Here is an 18057-nt window from a genome sequence, read left to right on the forward strand (position 1 = left end):
CCACTAATCTGTCCTCTAGAAGTGATGTCATCTCCCTGCTGTCCTATGTTTGTGTGTGTGTGTGTGTGTGAGAGGAAATCAGTGTGTATGTGCATAATGACAAGCGCACCCAAACACCCTGATTTAAAAGAAAATGAGGCAGATGCTCTGATCAAGGTGACAGCAGGAGAAGCTGAGGGGAGATGACTTTGAGTCTCAAGCCTCAGATATTCAGGAGACACGACGTACAACTGGCAGATTGACAGCCGGTCACTCAGACTGATGGCGAGGGGAGTCCGTTTGGAAGATGGCAAAATCACACAGAGTCAGTCTGTAACGTATGATTGCTGTTTTTTCTGCCGTCTGCAGAACTGTCACTGGACTAATGCACACGAGTGGAAGATGTAATCTATAGTAAATACAGTTGGCTCCACGATGGAGCCCTCTGTGATTTTCACAGATTAAGGTGTCAAACTGAATCACCGGTCAAAGACAGCTGAAGAATACAGATTATCCCCCACTTGGCCAAATGCTGCTCCGATGACAAGTCAGGGGTTCACTCTCTCTCTCTCTCTCTCTCTCTCTCTCTCTCTCTCTCTGTGTGTGTGTGTGTGTGGGAAAACTGATTGTAAGTATTTTCTCTCAGGGAGCATCCACTCTTTTGGTAGTTCGTGATTTGATAAAAACTAGCAGGAAATGTGAAAAATTCTCACAAGGCCGAACCATTGGCAGCAATCATCTCCATCAATTGAGCCCCATCATTACAATAATGCCGCTATTAAGCTTTTCAGCCATTCAGCTTCTGATCAGTGACCTGCTGTTACTGAACCACGTCCTGTCAAGGATTCTCCATTGTCATAAATGAATCCTGCTGTACTTATTGTATCTCTCTGGGTCTGGATCCTCTCTCTCTCTCTCTCCCTCTGCTCTCATCTCATTAAATGCTGAATACCTCCTCCCAGTCTCTCTCAGACCACGTCACCTGTTCCTCCCCTCGGTCTCCTCGTTTGTCTTCCTGTTTTGTTTTGCTTTTGTCATTCTCTCATTCTCCTGTCGGCCTGCGTGTCTCAGTGTCTGTCTAGTTTGGCATGAGCAGGAGAGCAAGCGAGGCTAAATGAGAGTCAAAAAGGAAAGACTGTGCACTCACGCGTGCGTGTTTGCCTTTTTTTTAAGTCTCACGAAGGCCCGAGTGCTAGACATGCCACATGCTGTGGTGGTAAATTTACAAAATTTTTCAAAGTGGTCCACTTTTTTCACCGGCATCCGCCTGCCTCCCTTCCACCGATTACATCTATATCCCTTAGACGTCTCCTTTCTATCACTCACTGTCTGTCCCTCAACCTGTCTGTCTATCTGTCTTCCTGTCTCTGTGACTTCTCCTTTTCAATCTGCCCCTCCACCCCCCCCCACACACACACACATATACACACACACGCACGCTCCATTGTTATTCCTGAGAGGAGTAGTCTGGTCTGGCAGTGCTTTGGTTTATGTCCATGAACTCAGTGACACCCTCCCGCTGCATTACATCACACTGCCGCTCCCACAGCCAGGTAGCCACTGCAGTGAAGATAAGAGTATGCGTTGTCTATATGAACAAAACGTATGCACATGCACAATCCATGTATTTTACCTCCCTTCCTACCTCATGCAAATGATTAGGCAGCCCTGTATTCAAACATAATCTCACATCCCTTTTCATGTGGGTGTCTTCTCAAACTGTCTCTGTGTGCACGTCAGGCTGTTTAAACACTTCCACTGATATCACAGTGCAGACGACAGCTTGCACACGTGCCACTTGACTGCCCTCGACGTCTCCCCTCCCCTTTTTTTGTCTTACAGCTGAAGGAGAGAGTCGTGCGTTTATGTGTGTGTGTGTGTGTGTGTGTGTGTGAGAGAGAGAGAGAGACAGAGAGCGTGCACAAGGGAGACAGTTGTGCGTATGCATACATATTACTCATATGGCTGTGTCCTGAATATCAATGCATTGACTGACCTTCCATCCATCCCTGTAGTTGTGTATCCTCCGCGGATGATGCAGATTTGCTGTCTCATGGTTTGTGGTCAATACTAATGTGTGTGTGTGTGTGTGTGTGTGTGTGTGTGTGTGTGTGTGTGTGTGTGTGTGTGTATTTGTGTGTGTGTGTGTATGTCACAAGCTAGGGAATGGAAATAAGTCTAAGATTACCCTGATGGTACAGTCTATGGGAACTGCATAGTAATGGAGTATTGTTTCAGAATGACGACTCAGGAGGAGTGCTGGTATCAGATCTCAAGCTTACATGAGTGGGATTGAGCATTTTGTTGGACAAGGTTCACTTGTGAGCATTATTGATACCCTCGGCCCCCCTCAGCAAGGTATTTGAGCTTATTAATGTTGTGTTTGACTGGCAGTTGCAGTGAGACAGCACATTCATGTATTACATTCATTTGTCACTATTTTTCTTCACACAAAGCAGTGACGATAGCTAGAATGTTAGCAGGCATGCCATTACTGACATGCAAGACTTAACATATTAGTGCAACAAACTGAGTAGTGAGAACAAGTTTGATCAGCATGAGATTCATTTTACCAGGAGCGTGAGTCATGATGCAGGTCATGGAATACAACTGCATTTAGACAGTATTTTCACTTTTATATTTCTCTCAACTTTTTGTTTGGTTTAGTCCACACAAAATAAATGAAATACACTTTGACATAGGTGTCAGCAGATAATATATATATATATATATATATACATATATATATATATATATATATATATATATATATATATATATATATATATATATATATATATATATATATATATATATTAGTTTTTGTTTGGCTGTGACAAAATCTCAGGGCCACTATTGACCGAACGTTATGTTCTAATAAGAAATGATTCAGTCTGTATTGTCATCATGAAGGTTGCTGGTCAGTGTGCAGACCTTCATTTGGCACAACAGCTTAGCTTAGACACAAAAAACACAGAAAATATTTAGTTGATGCAATAGAACATGACTTTGCTAAATCTTTACAGGTGAATTAAATCCAAATCAATTGGTGCGTCTCTCGCTGTCGCACCATCTGGACTAACTGCTCTCGTCTCATCAAAGGATGTGTCGGTGTCAGGTGGGCGATACTGTTCACATGTCATCGAGCTCATTTGAAATATTTGCTGTCTTCCATATGATTTCAACCATGCAGTTTTGATATCAGGCTGGACCGGACACCATTAGCATCTTCATCCATCCCTCTAACACAGTTTCCCTGGTTTCCGTACTGCAGCACAAGGTGTTGTGTGAACGAGGAACGAGACGGAGAGACGGAGGGGGCCGAGACGCCCGGACAGACTAACAGGGACAGCTACTATTAAAAGATAAGCCACGCTCACAAAGTTGTTTATTGTCACATGATACTCAGAGTGCAACTCGGCAGAAGGCGAGCAGATTTCTAAGAAGTAGAGAGATTTGGAGAGTGGAAAACGTGGAAAACACTGAAGCATATGTGCGAAGAGGAATAGAAATGGAGAACAGGTGGGGATCAGAGAAAGATAAATGAAGAGGGATGAGAAATGTCAAGATGGTATCACAGCTGGGAGCCAGCGGCGCTTTGAAATAGAACAAAATTTGGCTATTTCCCTACCCTACTTTTCCCTATGATTTGGATTCAATATATATATATATATATATATATATATATATATATATATATATATATATATATATATATATATATATCCAACCTCTGTCCTTCACCCACTTGTACTAATTGCTCCTGTTTACCTCCCATCACTCTTTATCTGGCCTCTATCTTTCCCTGCCACCTCCTCTGGTCTCCTTCACTCCGTTTGTCTCTCTCAGACTCTCCTCCCTCTTCTTCCTGAGGCTCCAATCAGGAGAAAGGGCAGCTCAGGTCATATCGAGAGGATGTCCTGGTCAGTGTGTGATGCGGTGTAACACGAAGCGTCCAGCATCTGTTTTTTAAAGCTGCAGTCAGCACCCTTTAACCTTTCGCATTACTGAACCCCCCCTCCTCCCTCCTCCCTCTACCTTTCCTTCTCCTTTTCTCTTTTCAGAAGGTGCCAACGTTACACCACTGATCAGTCGTATTTCCACACATCTTATGGCAGAAGGCATACGAATCAGATTTACTGATTTGTAACACTTAAGGAATGTCTGAGTCGTCAACTCAGCAAAACAAACAGGACCTTTTGGTTGCTAGACGGCTTGTCCAAAGGCACTTTTACAGATCAAAGTTCACACCGTCTCCGCCTTGGGGAATTTGTTTTGAAGCAAATAGTTTCCTCTTACTTTCCCGCAGGTTTTGACGACCGCTTTCTTCATTTCGTTGTTCTATTGTGTTTAAAAGGTCAGCCATGAGACATCAAACATGGAGGATCCTGCTTTCTTTTCTTCATCTTTCACCCTTTTCTTTCTGGAAGTCATTCAAGGTGAATACATGTCTCCCATCTCTGGCACCCGTTCAGTCTACTTTTCCTCATATTTTCTGTCTCTCCCTCTGTATTGCTCTCAGATGCAGAGCTCAATGTGGCTCGTGTTACCAGACGGGCCCTGCTGCCATTGTTGAAAGTGCAGTTTCACGTGGCCTGCAACTTACATTAATATATCAAGATGTGCAGCTCTGTGGTAATTCATTCAACGTTAATGAAAAATATAGAAACTTGACTAAAGCTAGAATATAATTTCATTAAAACACTAAGACTAAAGCCAGATCAAAATGTACACGGGCTCAGGAAAATGAAGCAAACAAATTTAGAGAAGGATTTCATTTGAATGGTATTTTGGTAGAGAATGATGAACATAATCCTGTTTTTGCTATGGACACCTCGATTTGGAAAGATTCCCGTTCATGTAAAACACGTTTGTTGTTTATGTAATCTGTTCTAAACTGGAGGCTAAATGTGTGTGTTTCTCCTGGAGAGTTGTCACAGCCATGAACCTATACTCTCAATGAAGTGTGTGTGTGTGTGTGTGTGTGTGTGTGTATGTGTCTGTGTGTGTGTGTGTGTCTGTGTGTGTTTCTCCTGGAGAGTTGTCACAGCCATAAGATAATCCAGAGTTTAGCCAAACGAGTAGCACCGTTTTAGACGGATTAGCACAGGATCATGGCTTCCTTGAAACGAGGAGATGGAGACAAGAACCCCGGTTTATTGTCTATACTTTCAATGAAGTGTGTGTGTGTGTGTGTGTGTGTGTGTGTGTGTGTGTGTGTGTGTGTTTGTGTGCGTGTGTGTTCAGTGGGAGTTGAGCATTGGGAAGTTGTGGTTTGCATACTGTAATATCCCCTGCCTGCCTTCTCCACCTCCCTCTCCATCTTATTACCTTGGCTAGTTGATGTGATGGTGTAATAATATCTCCTGCCTCTGGCTACGGGAAATGGCCACATGCATTATTCACACCTGCTAAGATGCTTATTGATGACTCCTTTATTTATATATTCCCTCAATGCCAGAGTCATTTCTCACATTTTGCACCCCTCAGTTTTAATTCTCTGTTGTGACGTGAGCTCCGTCTAATGAGCCTCGTTCACTCTGAGTTTGCAAATGGGTTGTGCTCGTTTGATGGGAATTTAGTTCAGGCTTTTGGCACAAGATATAACCATGTGGAACTGGGTCTAATAATACATGTAGGTGGAGCCCCATTCATTAAATCTGCTTTATTTGATGTCAAAGCTCACAGCGGCTCATTTTGTCATAGCCATTTCCACATCACCAAGTGTCTTGTGAGAATACACAGAACACATTGCTCTGTTGAGAACACTAGCATGACATTGTCTCGTGACTCTATGGTGAGTTTGTCTAATCTAATTTGTGTGCACACTCCAGCTATTTGTTTATATTTCATTCCTGCAGCCATTGCACATATGGCGTAGTCTCTTTTGTGTCTGTGCACAGACTTCAGTGCTGCTGGATGTTTAGTGGGTTTTCTGTCTAAATCCACATTTCCTATTTAAGCCGTAGCTTCTTGACAATGCTAGACCTGTGGCAGGCCATGTTTCTGCTCCAAAACGGGTGCTTTGGGTGTGTAAGTGTGTGTTTTTTGTTGTTCGGCCATTTTCTTAGCAAAAGGTCATGTTTCTCTTTCTATCGCTTTCTGCCTCAGTGGTTTTGTGGTGAGTTTGTAACTCACAGTACAGTAACGCCCTCTTTGAAATGCATTCATGATTTTCCTGCTTTCAAGCTTTAAAATATCTTTCTGTAAAACTAAAGTTCATGTTTGAACCTTTTGGAGTCCCGCTCTGCATCCCCAAAATAATATTTTGCCAGAGTTGCTCTTCCTAAATGTCTGCAGCAAAGCCGACTAGACCAGTCACATTTTGTTCAGGAAAACACCATAATTTCCCTTGATATGAATAAACATTCTTGAGATTATTTGCATTTTTAGAAGTCGTCCTGCTTTCATTTGCATGCGAACAAATGCCACCTCACATCTGGGATTCAGCAGTGCAACACAGGAGAGGTCAGGAGGTCAGGAAGTGAAACAGTCAATGCAGAAGACTCATTTTTGCCATTTCATATTTGATGCACTGTCAACACTGTCTTTGTATCCTCACAGCTTTCCTACCAGATACACATAAACACACACAATTTCAACTTTTGGCCAGAAGAAGTATCTTTCCACATGTGTGGCCGGTCCAAATAGGAGAAGAGAGCATGACACATAAGCACTCAATGTTTAACCAAGGAAGTATTTTTAACTGTGTTCGTTTCCTTCGATCCAGGACATGAATAGGACGTAGCTGTCAGCTCAGAGTAATGAGTAATAACGTTTTACTTAGCGTGCATGTTTAAGGATGAACATCATAAACAACTGGAATACTTAAGAGGTGGGGTTATTAAGTAAGACATTTAGTTATTGAAGGCATAAACGTCTGTCTGGATTGTTGCTTTATACAAAAGTGGTATCTGTGCAGAGCATATCAGCATACTCAGGAAGGCATTTCATCTGCGTGTGGGGGATCTGGGAGTGATGCAACAAGGGTGAAGGGCCCTTACTGTAAGCAGAGCGGCTGTAAGGGTTTTGGGCGGCAGTCTGTTCTTTCAACATTCGGGTGCGATGTGAACAGGAAGTGGATTTAAGAAGCATGCAGGAATGTGTGTGGCAAAAGAAAAACAGATATGTCACATTCCTTTTTTTGTGTCACATAGTGACCTCTTCTCGTCCTCTTAACTGGCCTCTTGGCAGCAGTGATGCTTGAACCATCCACCCAGCTCATATACGAAACTTTGATACTCAAACACGTGCTCATTTGTTATTGATGCCTTTATGAGAAGGCGACAGTGTAATCTATCAGGAACGGATCAGTCGTTCTGTGAATGGCGACTCGGTTCGACAAGTATTGTAGAGTTATGGAATTCCTTTTTTGAAAGGCTGATCTGTGTGAAATACAACATTCAATCAATAGTAATTACGATTATATTATTATTATAAACTACAGGCATAACATTCTGCATGTCTTTGGGTCACATCCATTGAATTCTTCCCACCATCTTTCATCTTTTTTTCCTCTTGATCTTTCTCTTCTTCACTGTTGTCCTTTGAAACAAATTGCCTTTGCCTGAAGGCGTGAGCTTTAATGTTAGCAATATGGTGTTTGATTTGATTTTCCAGCTGAGGGTCCTGCAGTCTCCGTCAGGGTTACCGTGATAGAGGATTTGCAAGAGGATAACTCGAAAAACACGTTTGAATGAAGCCGTGTGTCCAAATGTTAGTGTATTAACCTCGGCGAGTGCATTTGTGCGTGTGTGTGTGTGTGTGTGTGTGTGTGTGTGTGTGTGTGTGTCAGTGCGTTAAGCCCTGCTCCACTGACACTCTTCCCTCCTTCTCCACAGAGAGAAGTGCCTTCTCCCCCGTGTGGCTGCGCCTCATCCTCTGTGCCTGTCCATGTCTGCCGGAGTTGCCAGCCACAGCAGAAGGACCGCCAGACCTGTCGACTTAGCCGCTCTTCACGCCACTGACACTGTCCTTCCTCCCTCCATCTCCTGCTGCCAGCCAGACCTCTCTCCGTCCACGCCGCTCTGCCCTCCTCTGTGGAAGTCAACCGCACCCCCGTCATCTGCGGACAGAGCCTGATCCTGAAGCTTTTGTCGGCTCCTGTGAGCGGAAGGAGTCTCTGTGCCGTCCTTTTTCCTCGTCCTTCTCCTTCTCCTGTTCCTCGTCCTCCTTCTTCCTCCTCTCCCGCAGCCCTGCATCTTCTTATCATGCAGCTCAATCGATAATGTGTTCTGCCATTCATCCCATCTGACAGTTCAGCCGAGGAGCGAGGTGATAGACAGAACAGGTGTGTGTGTGTGTGTGTGTGTGTGAGTGTGTGTGTGCGCGTGCGTGTGTGCGTGTGTGTGTGTGTGTTTGAGAAAACGAAAGAGAGAGAGATTACAAAGCAAACCCCTGTGGCCATCACCAGCCAGGCCCTTGGTGACAGGTGGTGAAGGATTCCTGTTACAGCCACAAACAGACTCTTAGGATGGGCCGCAGGTGGTAGGTGAGTCCCAGGCTCACAGACTTCACCTCAGAATCAAATCCCGGGGACTAAAACCTCTTAAAAAATAGCTTTTTCCCATGTCCATGACCCACTCTCTCTCATCATTTGCCCCAGCGTCATTAGAGACATACAGTACAGACGGACATAAGTGCGTTTGCTGGACATCTCTCACTCGCCCCCTCCTGCCTGGTTCAAAATGGCGGTGAATATGACGCAGATCCGGGACACAAAGTGGCTGACATTGGAGGTTTGTCGGGAATTCCAGAGAGGAACGTGTTCACGACCGGACAGCGAGTGCAAGTTTGCCCACCCGGCTAAGAGCTGCCAAGTGGAAAACGGCAGAGTCATTGCTTGTTTTGACTCACTTAAGGTGAGTGTGACAAACATCTGTGATAATCATTCCTCACTGCCCTGACTTCTCTTCTTTTTTTCTTTTTTTTTTTTTTGTGTCGACGAGCATCATCCCCTGGCTGTTAAGTTCTATTTCTTGGTTTGGGGGATGCCAGACCTTGTTAGGCCTAAAGAGACAGTGTAGTACACTGTACCTGTGGTAAGTTGTAAGGAAAAGTATTTATTTAGACACAAGGTTAAGCCAAGGTTAAGGCAGAGGGGTAGATAGATCTGTGTATAAATAGTGTGTGTGTGTGTGTGTGTGCGCGCGTGTGTGTGTCGGTAAGCTGAGATGAGGCAGTAATGGTATTAACATCTGTGAATCCGACTCAGAGTTTCCTTCTCTGGCACATAGCGTTAGCGCAGGACTGCTAGTTGGCACATTGCTAAAGCCCGTGTGTGATCGTCACATCAACGGGCTGAGAAGGAAACACAGAAGTAGGGCGGCACACTGTGTATGTCATGTTGTATGTGAGTCTGCGAGTGTATGTCTCTGTGTTATTTCGAGGTCATGCAGCACAGTGGGGTGTTCTCAGAACTCTCTGTAATTTACGGTCTATTTTTTGCCCTGGCAATGGGACAACACACTCCCACTATGCAGACCCCCCTCCCGCTCTCTCGTAGGGGTATGGGGGGGATCAAACAGTGGAGAAGATTGAAAGAGGGAGGGAAATAAAATGGACTGGGTCGGTGCGTATTCATTGTGGCAAGAAATGTCTTCCTGACGCTCAAAGGCACCGCTGATTAGAACGTCTATAGCGTCAGTAGACTGCGACGAAATGGCTTGAGTTTCACTATCGAGTGAGTTTGATTTTTGTATTTTTTTTTTTTTTGTCACGGTATGTGTCAACCAACCCTGTCGCTTACACATTTAGTATAAATGCTCCTGAACAAGGATGTCACTGATAATAATCTTGTCAATAATGATGTTTCCTTCAGACTCAATTGAGCAGGAAGGTCGAGGTGGATGAGCCAGAGACTGAGGTTTGAGTCCTGACTCACACGAGTGGTTGTTTTAACTCCAGACCTCTTTTTCCCTGTGTTTGAGTGTTTTCCCTGTGAAGGAGTTGTCGTAGGAACCGCAAATTGATTTCCAATACTTATGTTTATTGTTTGTATTTGTTCAGCAAAGTCTTGAGAAAAAAATGTATATAAAAAAAAAAAGAAATCACTTTTGAAAGATATTATGATTGTAACTATGAACATCCGGTGTGATATGAGCCAGATTCCCCAAAGGGGCCTCATGGAGCGTCAATGAGACACTTTTTTGGAAAGATTAGGATCTAAAGAATCAGAATCTGCAACAAAAATCACCGTAAAACAAAGTCTTGTCCTGTTAGGAAGGAGTTTCAGTCAAAAAACTGTGTTGTTCATTTTAAAAATGGAAAGATTGCATATTTTATGCCAAAAGATTGTCTGAATGGGGCATGCTGGGACTTGAAATTGACGCCGGAGGATTTTCGCACACGGTTTCCAAAAGGTTAAGCAACATTACTAACTAAGTCCAGGAGGTTTGTGGTTTTAGCCTCTAGAGCAGCTCGTGAAACTGTTATTCATGTCAGGTATCGTGTTTACGGTCACCATCTTGGTGTTGTGCCAGCCTACCATGTGAAAGCTAAAAACAAAGTACAGCTGAGGTTCATGACATTAAGATACTTTTTGGAAATCAACCAACGTCAAACATTTATTAACAGGTTGATAAAAAATCTTCAAAATGAGTTTATCTTAAAACGTGTTGGCTAATTTTTTAAACACAACTAACGCGTTGAATCACTTCAACTGAAACCCAGAAAAAGAAGAAGAAAAATGTTCATGCACATTATCTCAAATTCCTCTGTCATAAACAAACGCTTTACTTTGACGATACATCTGGTAAGATAGTATATGAAGATAAGTATATATAGAGTACACGTGTAGCCAACATATGTGTCACAAACACAATATGTGCACACACACACACACACACACTCGGTCACACTGCAGTGTGTCATCCTGCTGCCTCATTAATCCAGATGCTAATAAATGTGTCAGATACGGCCATATCACTTGAGTCAATCTGGGTATTTTGGCTCAAGTTAGAACAATGAATCTGGACCCTGGAGCTCTGTCTACATGTGCACATGTCCTGTAATTTGTCTCCTATCTGATTGGCAAGCCGGGTGTTATCCAGTGAAACTGGAGGTCAGAAGCTGGAAGTCAGTCAAGCCAGTCCAGGGGATTCCTCGTTAAGTCGGGCACTAAGTTGTTACAGTTCTGGGCCGCTCGGTCGGACCTCCGATGGCTTGGGCGGGTTTGGTTGGTGCAGGTGAGGCAGCGGTGGAAAAAGGAGGGGAGGGGCTCATCGGATCATGAAAACAGACATGCAGGCTGAGCCGGAGAGGGCGAGAGCAGGCGCAGCGGGGAATGTGCGAGGAGGCATGGCACGATGCTCAGCGCCCTTCCCTGCTCTCGGTGCCAGGGCATTCCACAGTCCACCTCACCTCCCTGCCTCCGTGACACAATGATAGATCCGCTGCAGATTCATTTATAATACAGGCCTGATGAGAGGGGCAAGGGGTTAGGGGCTAGGGAAGGACAGGCAGGAGGATGTGGGGCGAAGAAAGGGAGGAAAGGGATGATACACGTGGCTTTGCTTGCCACCTCGCCGCTCATTCCTGTTGAGATGCAGGCCGGCACAGACACAGCGAGCCTGTAGCTGGATGAGGACGAATGCATATGGAAAGCTTTACCTTTGTCTTTGTATTCAAGCCATCATTTTTTCTCAGCTTTTTTTTTACTATGAACAGTTTCTTGCCAGCTGTTCTGTATGTACTGTAGTTGTCTTTCATACATCCACTTCATTCAGTCATGCAGTGTAATATAAAGAGAATGCTACGGGTGTTAGCTACCAGGAGGGATAGAGGTGAATAGGAAATAAGTCAGAGGCAGAGACTGTAAGATTTGCTGATATCACAGAGAGACTTGAGTCTCTAATCACAAAAGTAACAAAGAAAAATAACTTGGCAAAGACGTTAGGAAACTGTCCGTCTCCATGGCAGAACTTCAAAATGATTGCGCATGAGTGCTCATTGAAAAAAGCATCATTGTTATTCGGGTTGATGGAAGTGAATAGATTTAATAGTTTCATCTGTCTTCTGGACACGTGCATATGTTGTTATCATCAACGTGTGCACGGACAGAATAACTCCAGACTTTCATCACCAGAACAACGGCAGGATTGGTTGTTTGTTCAAATGCTTAAAACTACATATTTATGTGTTGCTAACAGCAGTCTACAGGTGTGTTTCTACAGAACTTAAAACTGACTTTAAACAATATTATTTGCATGATATCTTTAACCAGAGAGGTGCAAGATCAGAAAACACTCAAATCCAAACAGTTTTTTTTTAACAACACATTTTGGACTGTCTGCAGTGAAAGACACATTTTAAAAAGTGTTTCCTTGTGGCTCCCGCCTCAGGAATTCAGCAGCGTGTTGTGTCAAAGCTGTTTTCATTGTAAGTGAATAAAAAGCAAATCTGGGGGCCTTTAGGGTGATGGAGTTTATTGCGGGGCAGCAGGTGAGAGGAGCTCCCTCACAGCGTAAAGGACTGCCGACTGATGGCTGAAATTGTCTGTTTGCATTTCATTTTCATTGCTTAATTTATCGCTGCACATTCTCACGCCAATGCGTCAAATACCGCAAATGCTCCTGAGCTCGTGGCGCTCAACGTACCCATAGAGACAGTTTTGAACGCGTCAGCACCGTCGCGTCAGCACGTGCGCGCTAGATGCACAGTGTCTTTTCACAGGAAGGTTGCGGTCACAAAACCAAAAGGTACTTGACAAGTTTCACACGGGACACAAATAGCGCTGCACTCGATGAAAGTCCTGTGTTGGTTTGAGCCGCCCCGTGTGGACGCCATCGCGCACTACGCCACATGCTCTGAGCGCATATAAAGACGCAGGCGTGGTCCACATGCTAACAGCTGCCTCCGTGCATTGGTGTCAGGGGCTACAGAGCACCGACCAGGCCGGGGTTTTTGATGCATTGATGTGGGAATGAGTTGTCTTTTGACATTTTGAACATTTTTCTCTGCTGGGAAATCTTGTCATTATATGAATCTACTCACAAAGAAGCCAACATTCTCCATGAAGAGAAACAGAAGAGTAAAGTTGGGACGCAAAGTTTTGGGTGTGTGAAAATCCACAGAATCCCTCGAAGCTACCGACATGTTGTATTGTTAAATATGCATAACCCAACTTAACTTTTTACTATTGGGAATGTGGAAGAATATCGGAATAAAAGAACATTTGGTTTTAGTTTTGGGGCATTGTTGTTGTAATTGCTGCTTTCCTGTCAACACAGATTTGTCTTTTTTGTTCTGACTATATTTTAGCTCTAAATAGAGATTTTAACTGTGTTAACATGCAGTCTAACAAGCCCACTCAGGGATTACCAATTTACTTATTTACATGCTTCAAAGAAAATAACGTTCCATGAACAACTTCAAAGTGTCCATGGATATGCATTAGTAGTGATTACTCGAGGGCGTGTGATGATTAAGCTACGTGTACTATTGATGTACTTTCTCTCTGACTCCCGTCGTTTTGTCTGTTAAAGCTGAGAAGTTAAAAATAACGTGACAACATTGTACTACTTGTTTGAATTCTTCACATGAAAGGAGAGGGATGGAGATATGTGCATCTTACCAGGAATCAAGATTATGTTCCGTCAAAAAAAAGAAGAAATTCCCATAATCTCCACACCATAAATGTCTAATAATGAAACGCTACCATTAGCTACAATACACATTTGACATTCATCATGTTGTAGAAAGAGAAATGTAGTATTTATAAAGCTTTACTGTAACTTGAACCTCACATTTGATTTTCTTCGTATTCTTTCATCCTGCAATTTCACGTTTGCTGTTATTAACAATGCGGGAATGTCATATTAACACAACTGCACTTCCACTGTGTATTTTCGATGGAATTGAGGAGTGTGTTATAGTCTGGTCTCCACCTGCTTAACTCATGTGTGATAATACAAAATCCCAATGGGGATTCCATATCCGTTCGTGCATTCGTGTATCGTATATGGAATTTAAATAATTGAGAAAGAGATAAAAGCGTCAAACAACAAATCAAATTGCACCCAGTTTATATGTTTTATTTGAATAAGGAGGTTGAACTATACCTTCTTGAATCTTCTTGCCAGGCCATGGTGTATACCTCAAAACATGTGAACGTCCCTCACTCCATTGTTGAATATGTTTTGTAGCAGTGATCCCCAAACATGTGACTTGTAGAAGTGAATTAGATGCTAAAGTGGCTGTTTTGTTTATGAAAATCACACAGAGTCTCATTCTTTTCTGTCTCTCTTTTGTGCACAAAGGTTATGTTTAGTTTAGTTAACTGGGATTAATGCAAAATATGACATTTACAATCTGTCAGCAAGTAAAGACTGCCTTTTGCGTGTGTTCATTTAACATGTATCGTTGGTAATATACTTTTAATTCATGCAAATTATGCAACTAGACAACAAAGTTTCCCTTTTCCCTTTCTCCAGAGTCAGTGAACCAGACGGCTCATGCAGAAGCTGTTTGATGGTTGAGTCTGGTTGGCTCATTGTCAGAGAACGGGTCTGCTCTTCAGAACGAAAAAGTTCGACAAAGACAAAGTAAAAGTTCAGCAGACAAAGACGGAGCAACACTTTTACAGTCAAAGCACTCACATATTTTGGGCTCATGAGTTTTCTGGCCAGTGTGGCGCCCGACTGTTATTAACCGAGGACCAACATTTGGTGTTAAATTCACACTCTTTCACACACCTGCAGTGGCTTCAAGGTGTCATGTGAAGACGAGATCACTGCATTGGACAGTGAACAGTTGACCAGACGTATAACGTTTCAGGCTTCTTGGACCTTTAGCTAAACACATCGTCACTTGGACGTCAAATACGCAGCTCAGCTCCAGTTTATTGGGCACTATGAGACACTCTGCAGCCATGTTCTCCACTGAAAGGCATATAAAAGGTGCTGTTACTGCCTGGGCTGGATGACAACGTGTTATGTACATTAAACGTACCGCACTGTTTGGGTGTCATTATGCATGACATAATCCTGAAGGTGATGATCTTGCTGATGCCGCACGTCCTTGAGAATCTGTGAACTTTTTATTGCATTAAAACAGAGCATTCTTTTGTGTCATTATGCCTCAGCTGCTGTGTTACGTACCCATAATCACTTTAAACAGCCTGTTGAGGAGAATAATGGCTGTCGTAAAGCGAAGCCAGCGCCAGTGTGTTTTTGAAATATTTTCTTGGAGTTTCATACGTTCAAAAGCACTATTTCCTGAGATGCCAAAAAAGGCATTCTCGATATTCAAAAAGTAAATCATCAGTGTGGCTTTGGTTTCCATGAGTCTCTTTTGTGTAATGACTCATCAAACACAATCGAAAGTATTCATACACCCATTTAAAAAAAGACTACCATGTGGGACTTTATTAGAGGAGCTCGTAGTTTAGAAAAGAGATGGTCTTTTTATATTTGTTGAAACAATTCCCCCAAGTACTTGAATAATGAATGGCAGTTTAAGATTATTTAAAAAAATAAATAAATCAACTCTGCATCTTATGTAAATTCGATAATGTACTTTATTAAGTAACAAAATGACCATATTTTAGAATACAGTATGTGGTGTAAACAGCGTTTTAATCAATGAAATATGTTCATGAATACGTGACTTCTGGTATGTGGGTCATTAGCAGCACTTTTCGTTCTCCTGTCGTAGTGTTCAATAGTTATCTGCTCATAATATGTCTTTTGTGCCTCACAAAGTATGATCACGCAGCTCAGCCAACAGGACATGATGGCAGAAGGCGTTTCACATTGCAATGAAGTGAACAGTGGACACGCAGCCGGCTGCTATTAACGTTGTCTGACTCAATTCATGAGCAAGTTGTTCCTGTCCTCAGAGAGGCCGCCATTTCTACATCCATCTGTGGATACGCTGCCTCAGCACACACACACACACACACACACACACACACACACACACACACACACACACACACGCACACACACACACAAACACACACATCCATCTTTAAACTTGCTGCATCAGCATGAAGACATGACACAACACGGGCAAGCAGGAATAGCCTTTCATCACATGCGACCGTCTCTCTTTCACCTCTTGGCGCCCTTCATTCCTTCCCTTTAATCCTCCACTTATCAAACTGTTAATGTTGCCTCAAACTCTCTTCCTGACAAGTTTGCTCCAAATATCCTCCTGCTTTAGTTTTCTCTCACTCCGCCAGTGTTTTCCTGTGAGGTTTGAGGACAGTGGACATGTAGGCAGTCTGAAGGTAACACCTCTTCTGCGTGCTGAGTCGGGACATCCCGTTGCTGTTGCTGCTCCTGCTGCTGCTGTCGCTCTGAACACAATATTGAATCAATTATGGCCTGATCCGTTCCTGTTAGTCTGCCTGAGCACCCTTTCCACCTCACCAATCTCCACGTAAACTCCCCCCCCTGCCCCTCACCCCCTAACCTCACCGTCTTTCGGCTGCTTTTAAAGCATTTGTAATTCCTTGAGAGTAATGGCGGTAAAGCAAACATTTTAATTAGATGGAGAGAGCGGGAGCAACCGAGCATCAGTCCACCCTGTCTTTGCTTGCCTCCCTCTCTTCTTCCCGTCTTTCGGTCACTGAACCTCTGCTCTTCATCTGGTTTCAGGAGTTCAGGCGCTATAGTCGCACCACTCATGTGTAATCCTCTCTCTCCTTTTCAACCAGGAACAAAGCACACACACTGTTACTCTCCACTGCAGTCACCCACACACACACACACACACACACACACACACACACACACACACACACACACACACACACACACACACACACACACACACACACACACATTGATCTAAGCAGTAAGAGTTCTGTGACATCTTGAGCACCTCAGGTAGAAATCAGCTGGAGTGGCTGTTGTGCTGGTTAATGCTAATGCAGTCTGCAACAGACTCACTGCTGTTATTGGGCTTCAATTTATGACGTGTGCCATCATGAAAGCCGTTGCATGATTGCTCTCCAATCATGACGCAATGGAACAATGACGTGAATGTATTGGAGAGGACAGAGTTCGGATGATCAAAGTGAAACTAAAGGGCTGATGAGTGACGTCAAAAGTGACCTGAAGCGTGAGACACGACATGTTTACTTTATGGTGATGAAACCACAAACATTTATTGTCGTTTCTTACTGCTCAACATCATTACAAATATGCTTGTAGATATGCAATTTCCCCGCAGGAAGTCCAGCTTGATTTATGCAACTAATGCAACTCCAACCATTTTAATAAATATACACCAGACACATTCATAAGCATTATAAACAAAATTAGATTTTAGGTTTGTAATTTGTTTAGGGTTTTGCAAACGTTTCTTTCTCCAAAATGACCTGCATTACCGAAGGAGTGCAGTAAACAGGGCTTCTGTCTCTGAGCCTGTGATTACCATGTTTGTTGTTTTATTTCCCTCCACACAGTTATTAACATGCATTTATGAATTCACTCATTGCCCCATCACTCACTCCTTTAATTAGAAAATAATCAGAGTTTGATGAGAGGTTCATTAAATCTCATTCTTGAGAGCCATCAGCCGCAAACACGACGGTATATTTATCAGGCTTATGAAAAGAAGTGGGACGCCTCCTCTGCTGAGACTGAACATTGGTTCGGAGGAAAGAATCAACAGATGTAGACAGAGCAGTGGTGATGAAGCCAAAGAAAAGGAAGGATTGTAATGAAAGGGAGCAATAAAGGGAAGTACAGGAAGGCAAAGGAGTGGGGGATGAGGGGCTGAAAAAGAGAGGCAGAGATCATTAGAGAAGTGCTAATTAACGGGAAGCACCGTGTTAAGCAGCACTTTGTCTCCATGCAATATTGATCCTTCATGATCAGCATGAAGCGGATGTTTTGTTGTTGCTCCCAGCGTGCTCTTAACCTCTTTGTTCCCACTGAAGTGAACACATTAATTCTGTATCACCGTCATACAGCGACTTTTAAATCACATTTTTACTTGTATTTTTTCCCCCTGGAACATGCAAGTCATGCAACTCCGCAGCAAAAAAATTAAAAAAGCGGCGAGAAAATTCACCCAAGTAACCAATTTGGTTTGCTGAAATGCCTGCTTCAGTAATTGCATCATCAT

General features: G+C 43.2%; 1 protein-coding gene across 5 annotated transcripts in view; it reads left to right on the forward strand.

The window, feature by feature from the left end:
* The window catches only part of LOC137790228 (muscleblind-like protein 1), a 51418-nt gene that overhangs the window by 7475 nt on the left and 25886 nt on the right, over window positions 1–18057 (forward strand). For all 5 annotated transcript variants that reach the window (XM_068584240.1, XM_068584235.1, XM_068584237.1 and 2 more), the window contains exon 2: window positions 7821–8840. In XM_068584240.1, the coding sequence (XP_068440341.1) occupies window positions 8667–8840 (174 nt within the window). In that variant the 5' untranslated portion in view covers window positions 7821–8666. The remainder of the gene's footprint in view (window positions 1–7820; window positions 8841–18057) is intronic.

The sequence above is a fragment of the Clinocottus analis genome, unplaced genomic scaffold (assembly GCF_023055335.1).
Source record: "Clinocottus analis isolate CAN_PGR_092001 unplaced genomic scaffold, fCliAna1.0.p SCAF_2, whole genome shotgun sequence".
NCBI lineage: Eukaryota > Metazoa > Chordata > Actinopteri > Perciformes > Cottidae > Clinocottus > Clinocottus analis.